The 23,333-nt window shown below is 36.9% G+C and overlaps 1 protein-coding gene across 1 annotated transcript in view; it reads right to left on the bottom strand.

Annotated features, from left to right (window-relative positions):
- Positions 1–23,333, bottom strand: part of LOC108758429 (uncharacterized) — a 307,362-nt gene that overhangs the window by 51,903 nt on the left and 232,126 nt on the right. The window contains exons 6-9 of the mRNA XM_018503410.1: positions 21,654–21,905; positions 12,998–13,315; positions 3,933–4,230; positions 2,880–3,025 (exon numbers count right to left, since the gene is read on the bottom strand). Of these exons, the coding sequence (XP_018358912.1) occupies positions 2,880–3,025; positions 3,933–4,230; positions 12,998–13,315; positions 21,654–21,905 (1,014 nt within the window). The remainder of the gene's footprint in view (positions 1–2,879; positions 3,026–3,932; positions 4,231–12,997; positions 13,316–21,653; positions 21,906–23,333) is intronic.

The raw sequence follows: 23,333 nt of genomic DNA, 5'->3' as shown, positions 1-23,333 counted from the left end.
TTTTCATACCATAAAAATTATGTCTAAGACATTTTGTCGAAAAATGAATAGTTTCGGAAATAATTGTTTGCTTCCATACTTTTTCCCCACCCTGTATAATTAAAAATTAATTCATGTACCATTTTCGAATTTCGAAAATGACAATTCTATATAATTGTCGATGTTTGTCAATAATTCAAATGAGCTTATTCGATTTTTACACACACGCGTCGCGCTCGTGTGCAGATAATACACGTACAGCCGACTATTACAGCTCGTTAATTACCACCGATGATCTCGAATCCAATAACCCTGATGCGTTATTAACTTTTGCAACGATAATTTATATTCCATTGCATTTATTTCGCGTCATTTATCGCGCTCGAAATCGCAAGTAAGCCTCCTCAGTTTCCCATCAATTATCACCATTCATCGTGATTCCTATCGGCGAAATGTCACTATCTTATTCGTTTATTATTAGCATCGTCAACGGTAGCATGTTTCGTTATCCGATACGCCAATTCATTACCGAAAGTCGACAAATCTACAACCCTATTGGCTCTCGAGTGAGGATTGCAGTTTTCTGTTCCTCGCGAATCGACGGATCGAGCTTCCCGATACGGATAAAGCAAGAAAAGGAGGATCTAAGAAGACAGAGGAAAGAGTGGTGGCGGGAGGGGGATGAACGACCAGTGGATCAAACCGAATCCAATAACTCCCGTGGGATTACAACTCTGGCCCACGGGAACCGATCGTATTCCCGAGGAGATGGCGGGTGTGAGACGCGAGGCAGGAAGAGTGAAATGGGTGAGAGAAAGAGAAGAAGAGAACAGTTGGAGTTTGGAAAGGTGGTCTCTCTCATTCGGAGGAAAGGGAGGAGGTTGGCAGCTTTCTTCTTTGCGGGCACAACGGAGACGACGATATTTTGTCGAGCTCGACCCGAATGTAGAGAACAGCGCGGGCTGCATTCGTATCAGTCGATATAGCTACATCTAGAGGTGAATGTTGGCTTGCGAAAAGCGGAGAGATGGAGGGAGAGAGAGAGAGAGAGAGAGAGAGAGAGAGGGGGAGGGGAGAGAGAGACAACGAATTCGCACAAGCCCCAATACCCTACTCGTAGACACGTAGACAATATTAATCGGTTGCGGCGGTCGTAATAATTGCCATCGCTTTTTATATGTCGGACACGATATCGCCCCCTCGGGCCCGAGCAATCGGGTCGCGCGGAACAAACGGCCAAAGCAACCCTACCGCTAAATGATAAGAAAATACGCTGTTCAATCACGAGCTTGTCAGGCTCAACGGGGTTTCCGTGACGCGCCTCGCCAAAGCGTTGCCCGGCAAATTGAATTTCTCGAGGTGCCCGTCTTGCGCGGCTTGGATCCCGATCTCGCGGCTGGCGCGCGAGCTCGCACGCGAGCAACGATAAGCAACGAACGAAAATGACTTAGCGCCGGTTCCAGACGGGCCAACGATAGCTACGGACCGGTGTGTAACTTATAAGCCGTTCGCGGGATTTTGACAAATCGTCCGAGCCCGACCAGTTCCCGATTTTCTCCTCTTGCGTTTCTTTTTTCTTTTCTCTTCCCTTCTTCTCGCTTCTTTTTTCTCCCGGCCCATCCCCGGCCACCTCGTTTCCTCTTTTCCCGACTGATCCAGCCGCCTCCTAGTGTCGGTGCACTAAATCCTCGTGCCACGCCGCGCGAAAACTTTTTCCCCGCGAAGTTAGAGTTTTCTCGGGTTTATCGACGGTGCGGGTAGTTTTTACTTGGCAACTCCTTTTTTCTCTTTGCCTCCCCTCCCATATTCTCCTGCCGTCCGGTCTCTCCTTCGTTCTTTTCCCCGCCGATAGCTCGTTCCCAGTCGTCTTTACGTGAATCGGATAAGACTCCATAGCCACGCAAATCAAGCGGAACAAGCCGCTGTGCCGATTGCCCCATCAGACGGGTGCTTTGCGATCAATACGATAAAGCAAGGGCGGTCCCTCGTGCTATGATAAGGTTTATCGAGTTATGTTAATCCGGTATCATAGTAATTGCTCCATTAATATCTTGTCTTGGAATGATACCAGAGATCGTATCGTTTCGTACTTCTCGTTAAATGTGAGACCACCTTAAGTTTGATTTTTCATTTTCTGATTAACTCGTGATTAGACTTAATCTGACGATATAGGTTTGTTCGCGTTGCTGAAACTCTAAAAATTTTTGCACTTAAAACGAGATAAATATTCAGGCGTTGAAAAGAAAAAAGATGAAGATGCTGAGTACAAAAGTACACGCGAACAGACTTAATGCAAAAATTGTATTCTTCTATAATAGCTATGGTTAATCATTAAACATATGGTTTTATAATAAGTTTTAAAGTTTCTACTACAAAAACCATCAATTTAATAATGAATCATAGTTACACTGAAAAAAATTGATATATGAATAATAACATTAATAACTACTAAATGTTTAGTTAAATAATGCCGATTAAATGTTTAATTAAATAGTAAAATGATTTTTGGTTTATATTAATCACACATTTAATTGGCATTATTTCACTAATAATTTGATAGCTATTACTAAATTTTTTCTCAGTATAGAAAAACACAATTTTTACATTATTATCAGATAAATGAGATTAAATAAAGTTAAATCTAAACCACGAGTTAATCAGAAAATGAAATACCGGACCTCAGGAGATATTCAGGCATTGGTTGAAGATAACGTCGCAAAGTTCAGTTGAAGGTAATTTTGGCAGATCGCAAACAATCGCAATACTTTCACGTGGAAACGTTAAAAGATGCATCACGCGTTCCAGTAATGTGAAACTAGTAGCGCTGAACTTTGTCGAGGAGACACATCGCGAAAATGGAAAAGCGCAAACTAGAGAGGACGAAGAAGAATTGTACTCACTGACTAAGGTGAGAAAAGGCGTACTGTGCTGCAGAAAATGGGGTGGGCTGCATGCTTCTTCCGGTCTAGATACCGCACTTCCCGTTTGTAGCTCGATCACGTGGCCGTCTCTTCGGTAGAATGTCATGCACATAAAACCGCTCCGACTGAAAAAAGAAGGGTGCGAAGATTCGTAAAGATCAGAGCGACATATTCCATTACTTTAATCGCGATCACTGTAAATATCCGAACAGGTATCCAGACGAACGGATGTGGACTAGAATTATGAAGTTTTATAGCGATTTCGTGAACACGTATCGATTCTCCCGTAAATCTCTTTCCATGCGTTATATTTTTTGATTTTAATAAATATTCATGAGTTTTTCATGTAGTGCATCTTCTACCGTATTTTTTAAAATACAGAATTAAAAAGTAATAATTTGAACACAAAAATAAAGGCTTGTGTTTCTGCTATTAACTCTGCTTTGTTCGGGTCTATCTGATTTAAAATGTAATTAATTTTCCCTTATATTTTAATTAAAAACTTTTTCCTCTGTATTTGAGGACTTTGTTAATATAAGATCGTTTTTCTATGAAAATTTTTTATTTTTGGAGCTTTTCAATCATATTAATCCTGTTGAACAGACCAATAGAGTTAAAATTTACAAAAACTAATTTGTCTTTGTGTTTCTGATTTTATACCAGTTTTATAGAAAATAGTTTTGCTAAGGTATTTAAAGCTAATACAAATCTAAAAGAAACTTGTATTATTAAAATAATTATGTAGGACACGTTTAAGATTGGGTAGAATGTCAAAACTTTTTACAGAATTGCTCATCATGCTTGAACGTCCTACATAATAGTTTTGATAATTCAACAAAATTAATTTCAAATCTCTCTCTCTCTCTCTCTCTCTCTCCATATCTAGCTAAATTTTTTAATACTTCAGTAAAAATCGTTCTTTTAGTATAATATTTACGAAAACTAATAATTTCTCAATATTGTATTTTTTATATAAAGCAAAATTATAAAGTAGAATAAGTGATACACTACAGACATATAAGACGATCTTACCAGCCAACAGTGAAGTGTGCCACCAGTGTCATCGTCATCATAGTCTGTGCGCCATTCGACTGTTTTATACTGTTGCAAAGGATCTTCACGTCCTGATCCTCCGGTCCAGGCACGTATTGCAAGTCCATGGACCCGCTTTCAAAACTTGACGAAGTCGTGTTCGATCTAGTGACGTGCAGAGACGCGTTTCGTGGATGAAACGTGTAGGATCTGCCGAGGTCCAGAGTGTGCCAGGTCAGTCCGCCGCTCGAGTGTCCAGTCAGCCAATTTGGGAACCGACATTCGCCCGGGGATGAGACTAAAATAAAAGATGCCACGTTCCAGTTATTTAATGACGTGCTTTTGAATCTAATTAGCCCTAGGTTATTATTGGTATTGAGTGATGCTACATATGTATACACTGTACTGCTATTAATACATAAATTTTACGTACAAAAAAATAAGCCACTCTTAATTAATGTAACACAAGTTTTTCGTACATTTCACACTTTTAATGACAAAATATTTATAATTTAGACTTTTATAAACATAAATAATTTAATTATTAACTAAAAGGAAAGAAAGAATAAACACTAAAATTCATAAATTTCAATCTTAAAATGGTATAGACTGTATAGAGCATATAGTTTAATTTTGTGTTTGTGTGTTTCCTCATGATACACTTAATAAAATATGTAATAACACAAACTGCTTAAAAATTGCTGTTATAATACTGACCATCAAAAGGGTACATACTGATATAACGAACAGAATTTTTTTAAATTTATTTCCACTTATTCTAGCTTTTAGCATAGCAGATTGGATCTCGATTGATCATTGAGAAGGCATAACAATTGAGCTTAGCGCTCAATGACTTTGCTCACTTATATATGTAAAACTTATGTACCTATTGATAATATTTTTAGGGTTAAAAGTAAGAAATAGCTATTGTAAAATTACATTTTTCTTAAACGAATAAAACAAATTGGAGATCGAGAAACAAATTACTTAGTTCTAAAACATTTCAGTACAAGACTTCCATTACTCTTAATGCAATCTACGAGTACATTTCTGACCAAGAAATTAATTCTAAAATAGAATATCTGTGTCAAAATACTTTTACCATGACGTTTTATTCTATGGAAAGAACGATTTTGTTAAAGTATTTAAAAATTTAGCTAAATACAGATCTAAAAATATAATTTTGTTAGACTATCAAAATAGGACTCTCAAGCTGGTTGCTAGAATGTCAAAACTTTTGTATAATTATTTTGACAGTCCAATAAAGTTATTTTCAGATCGTGATGAACATTGCTAAATTTTTAGATACCAAGCAAAATCATTGTGTAGAAAAATTCTTTTGTATTTAAATGCGAGAGTGTTTCAATCGACGTAAAACTCCGATTGTATTTTTTCGTTAGATAACATGCAGCCGAGCTTTCCTTGTTAACCGGAGAATTCTACCAGGGTGTTAGGTCAAAGACGGATTCTACTTGGAACCTCTCTCCGCGCAACTCTCGTAAAACGAACGATTCTCCAAGCGATCGTTATGCATCCCATCACGTATACGGGCTCGTCGTCCGTAAAGGCCGTCGCGGCTTCGACATCAGCGGTGACTACGTCGAACCGATGCCGATCGGCCGATGTGGTACCGTTGAAAAAATTCCGCAAACTCCACGGCCGTAAAGTCCTTCGTATCGCAGAACGACGAAGTCGATAAACCGACGACGTCGATACTCTCCCGACAGCAATGTAGAATCATATTCCGGATGTCGCACGGCCCAACGAATATACGCCTGTCCAACCTCTCCTTTGCCCGCTCTTCCGTTTCGTTTTCATCCCACAATAGCGAATGTACTGACGATGTACCAAACCCTCCGCATGTCATACGTTCGCCAGCGTTCCACTTCCGGTCTGAGTGGGACGTAAAACCGAAGCGTCAGAGGAGAGGTCACCTCGATTCACGTCGAGTGGTTTTCGCGGCGGTGCGGTGGGGTATGGTCGAGGGCGAAAGGTCGACCGAGCGGGTTAACGGAGCCCGCGGAGTATGGTCGGTTTTATGGCATATAAAGGTATTGTTGCACACCGCGTGGCAATGAATGGAAATAATTCAACGACCTGGCTCGATAAATACGTCCGCGATGCCCACACACGACCAAGATACAAATTCTGCGATCGTAAAAGTCGAACGAAGTCTTTTCACACGTTCCTTTTAAGATGGAAACAATATCGCTGTCATTTCGTTTCTGCCATGTCATGCAAGAATTAATATCGTTGATAAAGTTATTGATTTGTAAATTCGCGTTTCAATACGTTTTCCCGTTTTATTTTTTTCATTTCATTCGTTGATATTTATTGATTGGCTAGTATTTTTTTCATTGGATGTCAGATATAAACTATTACCTACGTAATTTATTTAACAGTATGTATGAGAGTGAAAGAGGCGTGACGTGAAACTTTTTAAATTGAGTATCGTATAAAAAAACAAAAGGTACAATATTACGTAATATCACATGTGCTGGTGACCTATATTGCGCTCTTTCAGTAAAATGCATTTTAAATTCCCATTAAATGATTTATACTACAAATACAATTACATATTGTCCCAGTTTCGTTCCTTTTAGATTAATTGCAGAAAACACACGCAAAATATAAACGTCCCGCGTACGTCCCACTGTACGTCCTTTTAATAATATCACATGGCGAAATGTATAACATAATAATATTGCTCTATATTGCGTTATTATTTTCTCTTCCTTTTTTTAGAAATTTTACTTTTCTTTATAATTATTCATTTTCAAGCTTCCGCAGACATTTTTTTTTCGATAATAAAAAGTCGCAACACTATTTTTTTCAAAATTATTATATATATATCGGACATGTCGATCATTTAATCTAGAATCGCAATGGCCCAAAAAATAGTCAACAACGTTAAAACCGTTGACAATTAATGTTTTTTTTTTTTTTTCAGAAATTAAGTTTCCAAAATTGGCATTGGAAACATGTTGGCATGGCGGGCAACTATACTGAATGAATTTAACTGCTCTGAATCGAGCTACGTGCAATTTTGAGCGAATTACAAGTAATTGTAATGCAGATAAAGCGACGGTAATTCGGTGGAATATGCGTGATGTCATGATTATGAATTTATATACGAATTAATAATTGAGTGGATGTACGCATACGCACGTGCGGGGAATTACGTCCATGTCGACGTGTGCAGCGAATATTACATTTATACCGTTACTGGCAATCGCGTTTGACAAACGCTCGACATTTGTATTATCCACAATATTCTTTTGTAGACGTAACCGAATTAGGTTAAAGCAATTCGGCCGCGATGATAATCCGAGATAGAACAGAGAGAAATATATAAATCGCATAATCGTAAAATGAACTGTATAACACGTGTCCGACCTCTGATCCGACCCTTGATCTTTCCATAAATTTTTACTCTTTTAACATTTACATTTTTTATACTCGTTTTTCATTTTAACAATTTTTATTTAAATAATTTTTTTAAAAATGTAGTTAAATCTCTATTTCGGAAAAGTAAAGATGTACGAATATTTGGCGACTATTATTCTTCATTTTCTCTTCTCCATGACAGTATATTTTTTATTAAAATAATCTAATTTACTAAATGAGAAATTATAAGATCATACAATTTTTTATGTTTATCTAATTTATTGTCTAAAAGTTGTTTATTATTGTAAGTTTATAAAAAAATTAGGGTTACTTTTCAACATCTTTATTTTACAACAGCAAACAATTTTAATTCAAATGTTAAAACTTTTATTTAATAAAATTGAAATTTTAGCAAAGCTATAAAGATGAAATTTAAGAATGAAATTTGGTTTGGCCAATAAATACCAAGATTGCAGATGAAGGGTTGAAAACTGAATATTGCGTTTTATGGAATCACTATTTTTTTCACTTTCTTTGGCTTATTAATAATAAAATTAATAATAAATAATTAATATAATAAAATATTAGAATAATAAATAATAATATAGTTTCGATTAACAGTTTCTGCAAAAATTGATACACTCGAACACCTTTCATAACGATTCGTGGCAACGTTATCTCTGAAATTTTTCGATCGGGTAATTGGAGCAATTTGTCCTTCCGTTCGTCTAACTACTTGACTCTTCCTCGAACCGAGTACGCTCTGAGCGAGTATCTCAAGTTGCAGAGTCTCGCAGTTTTCCCCAGATATTTACTCTGGCGAAGTAGATGCCGAGCTAATTGAACAAACTTTGGATCTCGACCGAGGCTGCGGACGCGGTTAATAGGGGCTCGCGAGTGTCGGAAGATGAGGGCGAGATACGTACGCGAGCTGGGAGTGAAGTGGAACAAAAGAAGCCCAGGGTAAGGCTTGAAGGGTAAAGCGGGAAAGGTTCAATGTTAATCCATTTTTCCGCGTCCCTTCACCTGGCTGCCCTTCCGTCTTTACCTCGCGCTTTTTCCTAGACGCGGGTCGTAATATTAACGGCGGCGAAGCTTACAAGCATCCCCCCAAGGCTTGTCTCTGACTGCGTCCTTAAGCCTCTCCCCCCCCCCCCCCTCCCAACTCTTTCCCTCTTCTTCTTTTCTTCGGCAAGTTTTATGCGCGTGTCGGTGACTCCCACTCGACTTAAAACGATTTGCCGAAGAAAGTGGCAATTGGAGAGGCACCCGATGAGCGCGGTAAAGAGGCAGAGAAAGAGAGAGAAAAAGGGAACGGTGGATGCGGCGACGCCGGAGATGGCGTAGGAGAGGATCGCGAAAACCCATCGGAGTGAAATCCGTTAACGAAGTTTGTTGTGAGACTGTGCGCGAGGCAAGATACGGGTTTGCAAACTCGGTGGTAAGGGATGGTAAAGTCAGGTGGGGGCAGGTGGGCCAGGCCGGGAAAAATAAAACTCGAACGCGGAAAAGTCGAGCAAATATGCTCTTCTTACTCGCGAAGTGAACCCGGCGCGTGTTGACACGTTCGATTAGCGCGTGCCTGCGCGAGTGCAGTTTCGTTTCACGGAGAAATTTCTACAAGTTTAAAAAGGACAGACGAGGGCGGTTTTGCGATTCATCATCGGGCTTTGTCATCGCTTGCGGGAATATCCTATTATCACGTCACGTGAGCTTTATCATGCAAATAATAGCATTAATAGCGTTACCATCAATCTCCTTCAACTTACTTCTATTCTTCTCATTTTACTCACGAGTACCAAGTGGCTACCGCCCATATTTTTTCAAAGTTATTAACTGTTATGTTTATGATGCGATATGGAAATTCTAAAATCTTTGAACTTTTTCATAAGGAATACAACACTCGATGGAAATCGTTATTTAAATTCCATTCTAAAATTGGAAAATTTGTGTTAAATTTAACACCGAGTGCAACACACATCATATGTCTTAAACGGTGCACTCTCTGTATTAATTTAACAAAACATTATGTAAAAATTAATTCAAAAAATATTACGCTTTGACACAATTTGGAAACAAATTGTGGAAGTTTATTTTCTTAGTAAAATTAACATTTACAATAAATTAATATATTCTATACTACTACATAATAATACGTGTACAATTTTTCATATCACTTCGAGATCACAAAACAGGAAATCAGGGAATTGTCAGGGAAATTGGAAATTGGTTAGGAAAATCAGGGAAAAGTAAGGGAATTATCCTCCGGCTCGGACTGGAGAGGGGGGGAAGGGGGCATCCTGGAAATCACGGAATTTCGCAAAATATTCTAAAAAATTAATTCTTGGCTTTAAAAAAGTTTAATAAACGTACATCACACCGTAGTATTTTTGGAATTTTACCAATTTAACAATTAAAAATACAGCAACATTAATATAAGTAATTTATATTGCTATGTTAAATGATGAAGTGATCTCTCAATAAAATATTTAATGGTTTTCACAAATCAGGACAAAAATATAAAAATTTTCAAAGTATTATTGAAAGTCAGAGAAAATCATGAAATTTTGTGTGGAAATCAGGAAAAAGCATGAAATTTTAGGATGAGGAATTTATGACAACCCTTTCTGCACTCGAATAAATCTAGTATAATCGAGCGATACTACCTTCTCTCTCTCTCTCTCTCTCTCTCTCTCTCTCTCTCTCACTCACTCGACATAGCCGATTCAACAATAACAGGCATAACATAACAAAACGCCAACTCACGTGGCACGATAATGGCACTACGTGCGAGATGCGGTGCACGAGGAATGGATTGTTACGCAACAATAACAATGCAGGATCAGTTATTTTTCGGTGGCGCGCTTACCGGATAGGAAATAGCTGTATACTGCATAGCCGTGTGCTCGGCCGCGTGTGACAGTGTACGCGTGTGCGTTCAACCCCCGATTTTAATGATCGCCTCAGGTAGAAGCGGCGACGGTAACGTCCGAACCCTGTTTATCACCGAGCCGCTTTTGTCCTCGCGCGATAATTTCGGCGGATATCGCGATAGCATCGCGGCCGCGATTCATTACGCCGAGTATCCGCTGACCCGCCGGACGTGCAACGGCGAAATTAAGAAAACACGGAATATTTACGACTGCGAAATATCCGCGTGTACATTTCGGATCAAAAGACTACGAGAGCAGAGCGGGTATTACGAGATGTTGTTTAATCCAACGTTATTTATCCTCCGGCTCGGGCTGGAAAGAGGGGGAGGGGGAGGGGGGAGGGGGGGCATCCTGGAAATCACGGAACGGAAAAATGCATCGTGGCCAAACGTGAGAGGAGGACAGTGTGCCGATCAACGTGGCCCTCCGCGATGCTCTACGAGTTTTAAAGCCCGCTTTCATCGCCCCGAGAATTTCATATCTTTCCTTTCGCGATGATATTTATCAAGCGTAATGCGGGAGCGTGAAGCCCTGGTAATTATATATGAATCCATTAACGGAGCGAAATGGGATTGCGAGCCCTCTAGATGAAAAGCGAGTAAGACGGAAATGCGCGAGCGGGGTGAAAGGGAGAGGGAGATGTAGAGCGCGACCCGCCAGACGTAGTACAAACACGTTCTTCTTATTCATGGAATGTGAAAAACCCGTACGTTGATTAGCAATTCTTTCAAGTATACGCTTACGTTACCACCATTGCATTCCGGTTCGCATTTTTGCGAGTTATAATTTAATATTGTTGAGTGCTGCGGACATCCCGCTTAAGACGTTATAACGCAAGATCGTTATGCAAAATACGCATCAGAAACGATGTAACATCGCGGCGTGGCGACGATCCGTGTCGCGCGGCCGCAATAAAAATTTTCAAAAATCCAGCCAGATAGAAAATAACGATAAATTGAAACGTCCATTCCCGATGGGAATCCTCGTCAAGCACGTATTTACACTGTAATAATTAAAATCTACGAGAGCGGTACAAATGGAAAAATTTTAACGACGGCGAATCACACAACTGGATGGGAGATACAATTCGCTGATATGATTTATTATGATGCAATATCTCACGATAATTAAACATTTTTTAACTGTCATAACTTTTCCACCACCCGTTAAATATCTTTGTTACCGTGCGAAATCTTCATTGCGCAGCCTTAATTATTAATTGAATCGGAAACTCCTGCTCAACACTTTCTTATTAAAAAAAAAAATGACAATTAAAAAATGAAGTTTCTCGGAAAAAGAAAAAAATTATTATTTTAATTTAAAGGAAATTATTAATTAATTAAATAATATCGGCAAAAAGATATATTCTTAATAATTAAATGTCATTTTTGTTGTGTATATGTGCGACCGTCTTTAGAGAAACTTTTTATTTTGATGAAATGAGACTCTCCAATGATGAAGAAACTAACGAGAGAAATTAAGTCTCTGTTATAATTTAAAATATTCTTTTATATATTTGGATGTTATTACAAATATATCTTACAGAAAAAATAGTTTTGTTGAAGTAATAATTTAACCAGATGAAAATAATTTTATTGGATTATCAAAATAATTATGTAGGACGCTTAAGCCAATCCGACTAAAAAACTTTATGCAGTATTGCTCATCATGCATGAATTTCCTATATACCTAATTATTTTCATGGTCCAATAAAATTTATTTTCGGATTTGTCTTGACCTAAATTTTTAGATATTTCAACGAAATCGTTCTTTCTGTACATAATTCTTAATTCTCCGCATATTACGTAATAAGTTTTTATGGATCTATTTTCTCATCTATTGCTTGTCCGTTTTTATTCATCTAAAAGTAGACAAAATCTTTGAATGCTCTCCTTTATCAATGAATCTCAATGCTTAACTCTGTTTTTATTGAAACATTAAAATTAGAGAACGATGAATTAAATAAGAAAACTCGTTTCACACACACAGAACTGTAACTGTAGAAATAGTGACTTTGTTATTTAGAATTACAGAATATGTCTAAATATACAGAATATATCAGTTGGTGAATGAAAATCGGATATGTATTGTACATATTGATTTCACATATTTCTCGATATGATCAGATCGTCAATATAAAAATAGCAACCGTGAAAGAAATAATTCAACAGAAACATCGACTGTTTGAATGAAATGAGAATTAATTTAACGCTTACGTATCATAGCTCCAGGATGAAAAATTAAACAGTCGTCAATATCTACACGTAATATTAGAAGAAATCAATTACTGGGTGCATTAATTTTAGGATCTAACAATTTTAACATTTTGTAAAATCAAAGTAAAATAACTTGCAGTATACGCGATCGCGATCGTGTTTATTATCGATAAACTATTTTACAACGCGCGATGTGAAAACACAGAAAGAATCATTTGTTGAAGTATTTAAAAATTTAGCTAGATTTAAAAATAATTCTGTTGAACTATCAAAATAATTATATAGGACATTCAAGCATATAATAAATAATGCTGGAAGAAGTTTAACATTTCAGCGTCCTATATAATTGTTTTGGTGCTTCAACAAAATTATTTTCAGATCCAGCTAAATGTTTAGATACTTTAGTTTAGTAAAACCATTCTTTTTGTCTATAGAAATATCTCAACACACACACACAATCAAGTGGCCAAATGACAGAAAGAAATTCGATTTTCAGGAATTCGACCTTCAATGCGTCATTGGGACTTACCTTTCCTCAGGGTCATCGTTCGGGAACCTTCCATGGGACTGAACAGACCGTTGCATGTCGCGTCACCGCTCTGCGCCACCCGGTATACCTCGGCGGAGCCTTCGGGCACCGGCCCGCCCGGCAAGGCGACCTCGTGGTCCATGGTGCCTATACCCATGGCCGCCCTGTTCAGGTTACCCTGCACAGTCTGGCCTGCCTTCTCGTAAACGAAGCACCGGTATCGATCTTCGTTACTGGACGCGTGGCCGTGATGCAGACGGCCGACTAAGTAACGGCTGCTGCCCTCCTTCCAGGTGGCCAGACATTCCAGCTCCTCCACTGAAACGCGCAAAAGAGAATACCATCTTGAGTAAAACCTTCCGAGCTAACAGTAGTTTCGAGCACAAGTTCCGCAAAACCGTTCGCTTGGTATAGTGCGCTGAACTGCGTGAATGGCACGCAGAAAGAACGACCTTATACTGAAGATAGGCATCTAAAAATTTAAGTATCAAAATAATTATGTAGGATGCTCAAATTTGATGATAATGCTACAAAATATTTTGACATTCTAATATAATCAGTTTATTTAAGTACATAATTATTACATAATTATTTCAAGAGTCAAATAAAATTATTTTTAGATTTGTATCTAGCTAAATTTTTAGATACTTCAGTAAATTCGTTCTTTTCGTACAGAATGTCTTTCAACGATATGATGTATTGGAATGTTGTGCAAAATTCTCGCCGAATAAGGGCTATTGAAATCCTTCGTGGTCACACCTTTCGAAAGTTCTGTAACAGTCACACTCCAGGATCAAAGTGTCTCCCCAGAGTACATTTAATCAGTTGCTGTATTTATAATAATCAGAGATATATTAATTAGAGAGACATAAATCCTCAAAACTTTTTTGGAATAAAATTGAATCTAATGACCACAAAGAGTTAAGATCTACGCGTTGTTGAATCACTCATGTGTATTCACAGAATCTGACGAACCATCTCTCTACGGATTTCTTGACGATCTTGAGCCGATCTTTCCTCATTGACTATTCAAGTGGCTAAAACTCGAGAGTCTCGAGAAACACTTAGTTACCGAACGGTGTTTCTTTTTAATCCCCTACGAGAGCTCAGCGCGATATCGATAAGGACTCCGCGTGCGAAACTAACAAATTGTCAACGGCGCAGCGCTCGACGTTGAGATCTGCTTAGATCTGAGCACCGTGTGCTCTTGGTGCGCGCACGGGCGCAGAAAGCGTGTGCAAAGCATTTGAAACTTCGAAAGCGCATTTAGCGTTTCGAAGCGTGTTACAAGATAATGGTGAAGCACGGTTGCGGCCTGACACTGCACGCTCCTATGTTTAAACTGTCTGGCGCAACAAAATTAAATGAATTTGAGTTTGACGGTTGGAGCGCTAAACGTGCTTTCGAAGTTTCAGGGGTTTTACACGCTAGACTCGTTCTCAGGGGCGACCGTAGCACGATATACGTCCCAAAGTTTTATTCTGCGAGAGCGACTCCGCGCACGGCTGAAACCATTCGCTAGACAAAGAATCGAAAGGAAAGCTCTTAATGATACTCGCTTAACGGTCCTGGCTGCTTGAGAGAGGCACAAAGTCTCGGACAAAGTCTTCCGAACGTACATCGTAGCTTCGGATACTGCGGAAACTTTATAATATTTAATAACAGTAAACGATTGGAAGAGCGATATTATCGTATTCGTATCACAATTGCTACATTCATCGCTTCTATTTACTTTTTCGCGGTAAAGTAGAGATTTTGTATACCGATGATAATATTAAAATTAATCCTCTAGAGCTGACGATGGGTCTATTAGATCCATTCAATTATATATTCTTTATATTGCAGCAATTAAGAATTTTGCCTATTTAGGCTAAGTGCGTAATAATGGTATACAGTTATTAACTGTATACCATTATTGTAAATAATAATAAAAATATTTAAAATTTAGTAATTTTAAATTCTCAAACTCCTACAGAAAGCAGTTTAAAGTCTAGTTGTCAATGTTATTTTGGCTGGTAAAATTTAGACATATATTTGTTTTTCTTTCTAAATTAATAAAGACAGACATATATTTGAATCTTAAAGATAAAATAACGTTGGCCTTAGTATTTTAAAGATGTTGCATCTTACTCGTTTATTATAAGATCAAAAATGACAAAAATGTCATTAACATCCTTAGACATCCGAATGTCTTTAGCAAGATATTTGACTTGTTTTAAATATCAAATGAATGACATAATGCATAGCATTCTGCGTAATTGCTATCTACAGTGTGAACACCATTTTTACACGCTATCACTGTGTGTCGTCACTGCGAGGAGCCCTGGACACAGAAATAAATCATGTAAAGCAGGGGATGAATAAAAAATCTAGAAGTATTTTTAACTATATAAAAAAATAACATAATAAAAAACATCAGTCGATTAAAAGTATTCTGCAAGTATAAATAGCAAAATTAATATGCTTTACACACTATACATTGATAAGGTTCTTACATTGATTTGCAGCTATTTTAGCTGTTGGCTGTATGCAATTTTAATTATACAACTCTTTATATTCTGTAATTTGACATACGACTCTGAGGATCGATTGTGTATCTTGGAATAAAATAAAAATTACGAAAGTGGGCAAATTCACTAGAATATTTATAATTTCAGTGGTCAACATCGAATGAGCTTCGTTCACTTTTGTAATTTTTATTTTGTTCTAAGATACACAATCGACCCCTGTATGCCAAATCTATACATATATAAAATAGGCGAAGTTCTTTAAACTATTAATTATTATTAAAATAAACTTAGTGTTCACACACATTTTTTTCACAGATTTTGACGTCAGAGGATTAAAATATTACCGCTGCGCGTGAGTACAAAAAACAATGCCTCCTAACCATCAAACTAATTTGTCTTTTCAAGATACAGAATGACATTAATTGTTTAAAAATGTCGATATACATCGCGGCCGAAACTTAATGTTCGATTTGGGGAATCGTTAAAAAGCAACTCTTTCGGCATGTCCATTATCAGCCATTCGCAGAAGCTAAAAGCGCCGCTTCGTAAAGAGGATTTCGATAGCGCTCCTGTAAACGTCATTGAAGGAACGAGCCAATGCAAACGGTCGAGAAAAAGCGGCGAACAGGACGAGAGAGGTGAGGAACATCCGGATGGCAGCGAACATCCTCCAGCGATCGTAGACTGACGACCGCCATGATTTCCACGCGAAAAACATTACTGCCGCGATTACTGACTATTGCCCATCGGCCATACTTCTATATCCATTTTAACTTTGCCGCTGGATTTTTATTCGTATGCAGTTTTAATGAAAATGTACGTAGCAATTTATGTTGGATAGAAAAATAGACGAAAGAGACATATCGCTTCCTCATCACGAAAGCTGAATAATATTATACCTATACACTATACTAATTGAAAATGCCGCAATAATTAATGTTGTTTACAGCCTTGCATAAGTAAAAATCTATTTGTGTCGCAAATGGTCCACTCAAATCCTTGTTAATATTTTGTGTTGAACTTTTGAACATATTCAAGTGCTAACTTAATATTATATAATGCGATTATGTTAGTTAAATAATTCGTGTTAAATGTATATTCAACATTCATTCAAAATAACATAATTTATGAGTAAGTGAACAAATAATATAAAAATAGTGTTTTAAAACATAAATTATAAGATGAATGAATAAAATATATGTTAAATTAACACAAATTTTCTAACAGTGTATAAAAGCATCTTCAATTTGTCACATTTTTTTTTGGAAAAGGCGGTAATAAAAGCCAAAGAAGAATTAACAAAATATTAAAATTATCATAAAAATAAATATTCTCAATAAAATTGTTTTTAATTTATTTTTCGTTAGATACACATAGAAAGTTTACGTTAATTTGTAGGGGTGCTTTACACTTATAGTCACGAAAGTATTAGATTACAGAAGGCTTTTTTAAAAATATGAACTCATATTACGACACTCGAAACAAAAAGTCAATTCTTTCATTTTTCTTGACATGTATGCTTAACGTATTTTCCATTTATTATCGTAAAAGATTCCAAGGATTTAGAACTGCGCTGGTAATATGCGATAAGCAAAGAAAAACGTTTTCCTTCGATTTAAGCGTCTTTTTCGGAAGCCGAAGAATTTTTATGTTATTTTGTACGTAGGACGGGAAACTATTTCGGTATACAAATTCCCGTTAAGAAAACGCTGACCTAAAACTCGTCAAAGGATCGGCGGTTGAAAGACATCCGATAGATTCGGAGTACTCCAGAGCGTGTGTAGAGTCCAAGGGTATCGCTGTATAGCCGAGGCTATTCGCGGCAAAAATGTTTCAGGCGCAACGACTACGGCGCGCCGTCGACGAAGCTCGTCGCCGTAAAGACGCATCCCAGAGCGCTCTTTAAAGCGCCATTGGGAGAGCCCAGGCATTCAATGACGGACGGAAAGGGACGAGCAGAAGAAGACGAATGAACGAAGAAGAAGCGCGGAAAGCGACCTGACGGTGCGGCGAACGAACAGACAAGAGAGCGAGCGAGTGCACGAGCGAGCGAGAGCTCGGGGAGATTTCCGCGTGAAAAACGATACCCGAGATTCCCTCCGAGCTCTGTCGTCGCTAGAGATCCCCAGCTTCCTCGGCGACGCGACCGACGAGACCGACAATTATCGGAACTCCAAGGAACGGCCCAAAAGACCACGCAAAGAGCGAGAGATGTTATCGTTCAAGCCGCTCGTTCAGTTCCGCTTCGCCACTTCGACCCTCTTCGTTCTCTTTCGTTTCCATCTCCTCGCTCTTTAGTCGCTTCTAGAATAGAGGCAACCCGGCAGGATCCCAGGGGCCGCGTATCTAAATCACATCTTGCGCGCGAAAGTCTGCCTTCCCTTTTTCCGGGCGACTCTTTCTCGCGGCTCGCTCTTTCACTGCCATCGCGGCCAGCGCCTCCTCACCTTTTTATCTTCTCGCTCGACCGCTGCAAAGAGTCGGTTTTTTGATCTCCGAGTAATTTGAGAGGTAACGCTTGGAAAAAGACCTATTCCTGGATTTTACTCCAGGTGCTTCTACCTCTATGCGCCCTCGTCCGTTTTCCTCCGCGACGTTGAAGCCTTGGAGATTTTTCGCTTTCCTGAACGCGAGTACCATTCACTGAATGCATGAATAAACAGCGTTGAAGGAATAAGCAACTGGTTAATAAAAAAAATGTAAAATTTTTAACTGTTCGTAATTAATTAATGCAGATTTTTCAAGTGTTACAAAGGATCTCCAAGAATGTCGCAAAAATTTTAGTCAAAGTTAAAAAAGCGTGAAAAAGTTTAGAAATAAGTAAAAAAAAACAGATAAAGCGCGAAGTGTTTTAAGAATTGTAGAAATTAAAGTATATATATATTAGTTTTATCCTTATTTTAATCAAAGTAATACCATCATCGCAATAAAATCACTCTTTTAAAACGATAAAAAATTAAATTTTAGAATTTTATTTTTTATTTCTAAATATATTAGCGACATTTGATAAAAGATTTATATTGAGCACTGATGTGTGCATCTATGATGTACACACTTGAGAAATTTGGCTTGTTATTTAATGTATCAAATTTTGAAAGTTATACAAAACGCCGATTTAATGAAAATATCGAAAATAATAGTGATATAGATTTTTGAATAATAAATATTTTTCATCTTTTTGAAAACTATTGGTACACAATACAAACATTTTGTATTTGTGTTAGAAATGGTTTAAGTCTTTGTTAAAATATTTTATATTGAATTTTTAACATGTCCGAGCGTTAATTTAACATTTCTAATATTACTGTGTTATTTAAATATTTTGTGTTAAATTCATAGTCATCAATATTCTTAGTATTACGACACAATTTATGAATAAGTAAAGAAATAATATAAAAATAATTTTTTTTTATATTAACATTCTGAGATAAATGTATTAATTTAAAATAAAATGAGTTAATTTAACATATTATGTATACACATATTAAATTTATTGAAAAACTTAATATATTTTAAATGTTAATCTTAATGTGAAGAATAACGATTGCTTAAAAATTGTGTCAGCGTTACGTTTTTTGTATTAATTTGTTACATAATATTTGAGTTACTTATTAATACATTCATCTTATGTTAAATTAACACAAAAATTTGAGTGTACGTTTAAAAGGCACGTGAAATATGTTCAATTTAACACAAATTTTCCGACTATGTAAAAATATTGTCTGTCACGTTTTGGAATTTTTATGAATAATTATACACGTATGTGTTTTGTCTTTCTCTTTTTTTTTTATTAAATCTATTTGAGAGTAAACAGAAGTATGTGCATGTTTGTGCGATAGTTAAAATATTATGTGTCACGAAATTCGGAAACACCAGTTGAACGATAAAACCGATTCTCTACGCGAAACAAACGCTTAAATCGCTACATCGAATTACAAAAATTTTCATACAAATGGATAAAAATTTATCTATTTTGTACTATGTGTTCGATGATATATCGTGCTCTATCAATAAATCGGTTTCTCAACAGGTTGTCGAAGGTTGGGAAAACGGAAGGCGTTGACGACGTCCCTTTTCGCGTGAATGGTGAAATTCAGGATAAAAGAGCCGTAATATTCCTGCGTCGATTTAATTCTGAAAAATCTGTCGCCTGACCGATTCGCAATCGCCTCTTTTTTTCCCCGCAAAGTGCTCGTTAAAGGTACGATTCGTCGGTTAGATTTCGAACGAAACCGTTTCCATTTTTGTGGATGTTTGAAAACGCGGGACCAAAGCGCATCGAAAGTAAATCCGATCAAACGCGATGAGGAAAATAGAAGAAAATGCAGGTATAAAAGCCGCATACGAACGCTAGTCGGTTCTTTCATTCACATCGTTCGCTGTATTTACATGACGTACATAGATTCTTTTAATCCGTCCTGTTATCAGGAATATACGTAGATATTTCAAAGTTATATTAAAATCAATCCCAAATTGCGGCATTGAAAACATTTTCTTCGAGACATGAGAAATAATTAATTACAATGTCTCTTTAATAATCAGAGTTTATCTTGTTTCTCTTTAGAGACGAGCAAAAAGCGTGAATTTTTTGTTATGCAACAAAATATTTGGCATTTCATGATTTTTTGGTAAAAATAGAAATTACGATGTAAACGAAATGAAAACGATGCATATATCGATGCTGGATTTTTCTCGAAATATACAACATATATGTATAACTATAAATCACTTTGTAAAATATACGATTTTATAGATAAACTTTGAATTCGTCAAACTTGAGAGGCAGTTCAAACATTTTGCGAACGCAAAATATTTTGTTTGTGTGGTAAATTATTAAACCGAAAGGACATCCATGGAGAGAAATGAATATTCTATTACCCTCTATATATATATCATCTGGCGCTGATAGCAGTCCTAATAGCGGCCGAGAATCGACCAAGTTGATGAATATTTAGACGCTGCCCACACATTTTGCAATGTAACTTGGTATAATTGACAACGCTACCGTTGCTTCGAAACGGATTATCGGCGGTATCGATTATACCGCAATATATTAAATTGAACACACGTCGGTCAAAAATAGACATATAAACCCCGTATTGACTACAAATTTAATCTCGCTGTGCCGCGCTATTAAATGCAAATCCATCGAATAACGAGCGTTTAATTGAAGCGCGCAAGATATACAAATCGGTGATGGCCAGTCTACCGGAGTCGCTAAAGTGACTGCTCGAATGTGAGATATCAATCGCATTAATAAGTTACATTATTCAAATTAAACTGTGTTAATTAACCAATAGATAAACATACTAGACGAATATTTTCTTTAATTATTAATGGCTCTCTTACGAATTTTAATGTTTTAAAATAAATTTTTATGAAAAATTAAAGCATGATGCTAATATTATGAAAATTTAGACTATTTTCTGCGTGTACGATGGAATTAGAAATTTAATGTTATAATATTTATTACTGCAAATTATGTAAAGTACCACACGTAGTTGCCAAAGAACCACAAAGATCATAAAACCTGTATTTACATAATTTGTAATAATACGATTATCCATCGTATTTGCATAATTCATAATACGAACAAGTGCTTTGAAGCATCCTGAGTATGTTGCTGAAAGTATACGCATTATAAATAACTATAATAAATTTTACAAAAAATGTATATTCACGTTTCACGGTAGGAAAGTATGAAACTTATTCATGAAAAAAACGGAGACTTTTATAACTTTTAGTGATATTGAGTGTATAGCGAAAAAGCTACAAATCATATTTTTGTTGATACGAAATGCACGCCAGTTTTGTCAAAGAATATGTAAGTAAAAAAGGGTATACGATGTGAAGAGAGAAAAAGGAAAAAGTTTGTTTATTCACCATTTACCTCTTTTTCTGTGTCTGAGAGATCGAATAATAATTTATGGCTTATTTTTTAGAAACTACAAGTTAAGAATCGCAATTTTCTCCGCATTATTTGACACAGGCACATTAAAAAAAAATATCCGTCCTTTTTATTTAAATTATTATTATTTTAATTATTCCAATTTTTTAATTATTTAAAAAAAATTGATATTATTATTTTGATTATTATTATTAAAACATAGAACTTAAAATTTTCCTTAAACAAAAAAGTATCTTACCTGCACTCTCCGAAGCGGGTACGTCAGGACAGGCCTGGTATTTGAAGAGAAGTCTGCTGTCATCTGTACAAGTGTCGACGTTGCTCGGTGGATTCGAGCACGTGCCGTGGCCACGATTGTACGAAAAGGTCATGGGGCCGCGAAAAGGGCATGCTACAGGGAGTGCCTCCTCGCGAAACATGGAGTACAGTAACGCATCCCCCGTAATATACGAGCAGAGAGACGCCAGAGAGTTCCTACTGTGGCAAAAAGCTGCAAGAGAAAATTAATTGAGATTAAACGCGCGTCCCGTTCCCGTTATCTCGCACACCGAGCATACACAATATATCCTACATTAATAATAGATCTTATATCCGTTCATGTTTCATAAATCTGTGACCCAAATTTTCCTTAAATGTATTCGTTATACGGAAATATGTCATTATGAATTAAAACGTGGTATTGAGAGTGACAGAAGTATGTTAAATAATTCAATGAAAAGACCCGAAATTTATTTTAAATGAGAGATACGTTAAATATATTTAGTTTGTTTTAAACATTCATGTTGAATGCAGGCGTGGCGGTGGTGTGAGTCATAATTTCCGGGAAACAAATCAGTTTACACACAAGAGAGAGAGAATTAATGTAAAAATTCTATAATTATTTTACAATATTTTATAATATTTTCTTCGTGACTCAATAAATAGAAAAGAAGGCATTTTATTTTCTACACAAAGTACATAAAATAATATATTTGAAGCTTATATTTTTAATGCATTTGTATTCGGCTAAGGATTCTCCAGATAGGATACTGTTACTGATCACTCGAAAGATTAAGAATGCCGTTCGTCGTGGAAACTCCAATTTTCTCGAACGCAATATTGCCGTTATCGGATTTCGTATCGCTGATGATAACATATCACTTGTACAGCGTAAAGTGAATAAAAGCCTTTACAAGCCACCCTATATATTACTTGCTTTACTTCGCCCTCGGAAAAGTTTCTGCTGCGGCAAATCTTTCGTTACAGCGCGTATCATTTTTCGAACGAACCGACGATAATCGCAGTTACATCTCCTTTTTGCGGACAACTACCTCTGAGGAATCACAACGTTAATAAAAATTTTGCCGGGTAACGGAAAGTTCTTATATCGCCGGTGACGCGATGAGCGGGACGAAGAGGGTTGACGGAAGAGAAGGAAGAAGCAGGTCGAGTTGGACGATGACGAATCTTCCTGAGTAGTAAGTTCATACCCACGGTGGAAGTTTAACTGGAGGATATTTCCCTCCGATTTCTTTCCCCGTGCCCGCGCGAGAAAAGCGGCGGAAAGCTTCCGCGAAAGACTTCGCCTCGCAAAGAGACTTAACTTTTCCGCACGCAGGTGTTACCCGCGGCCAGCGAAAAATCGAGCAAAAGACTTTTGTCTTCGGTCTACCTCTTTATTGGCGGCACCCGAGCTTTCGAATCGCCTAAAGCTTTCTCTTATAATTTCAATATTTTCAACGGGTTGTTTCTTCTTCACGGATAAAACGATTTTGTTAAAGACGTTAAAGTGTCTAAAAATTTAGCTAGATATATATTTGAACAATTTTGTTTGGACTATTAAAATAATTATTATCATTTGATCCGTGATTTTTGTGTGACTCATTGTCAGTTATTTTATTTGAATGATAAGTTTTTGTTTAATGCATGAATTTGTTCT

This window comes from Trachymyrmex cornetzi, unplaced genomic scaffold (genome assembly GCF_001594075.2).
Source record: "Trachymyrmex cornetzi isolate Tcor2-1 unplaced genomic scaffold, Tcor1.1 scaffold156, whole genome shotgun sequence".
NCBI classification, from domain to species: Eukaryota; Metazoa; Arthropoda; class Insecta; order Hymenoptera; family Formicidae; genus Trachymyrmex; species Trachymyrmex cornetzi.
Note: the sequence above shows the minus strand (reverse complement) of the source record. Positions and strands in the feature narration are given on the sequence as shown.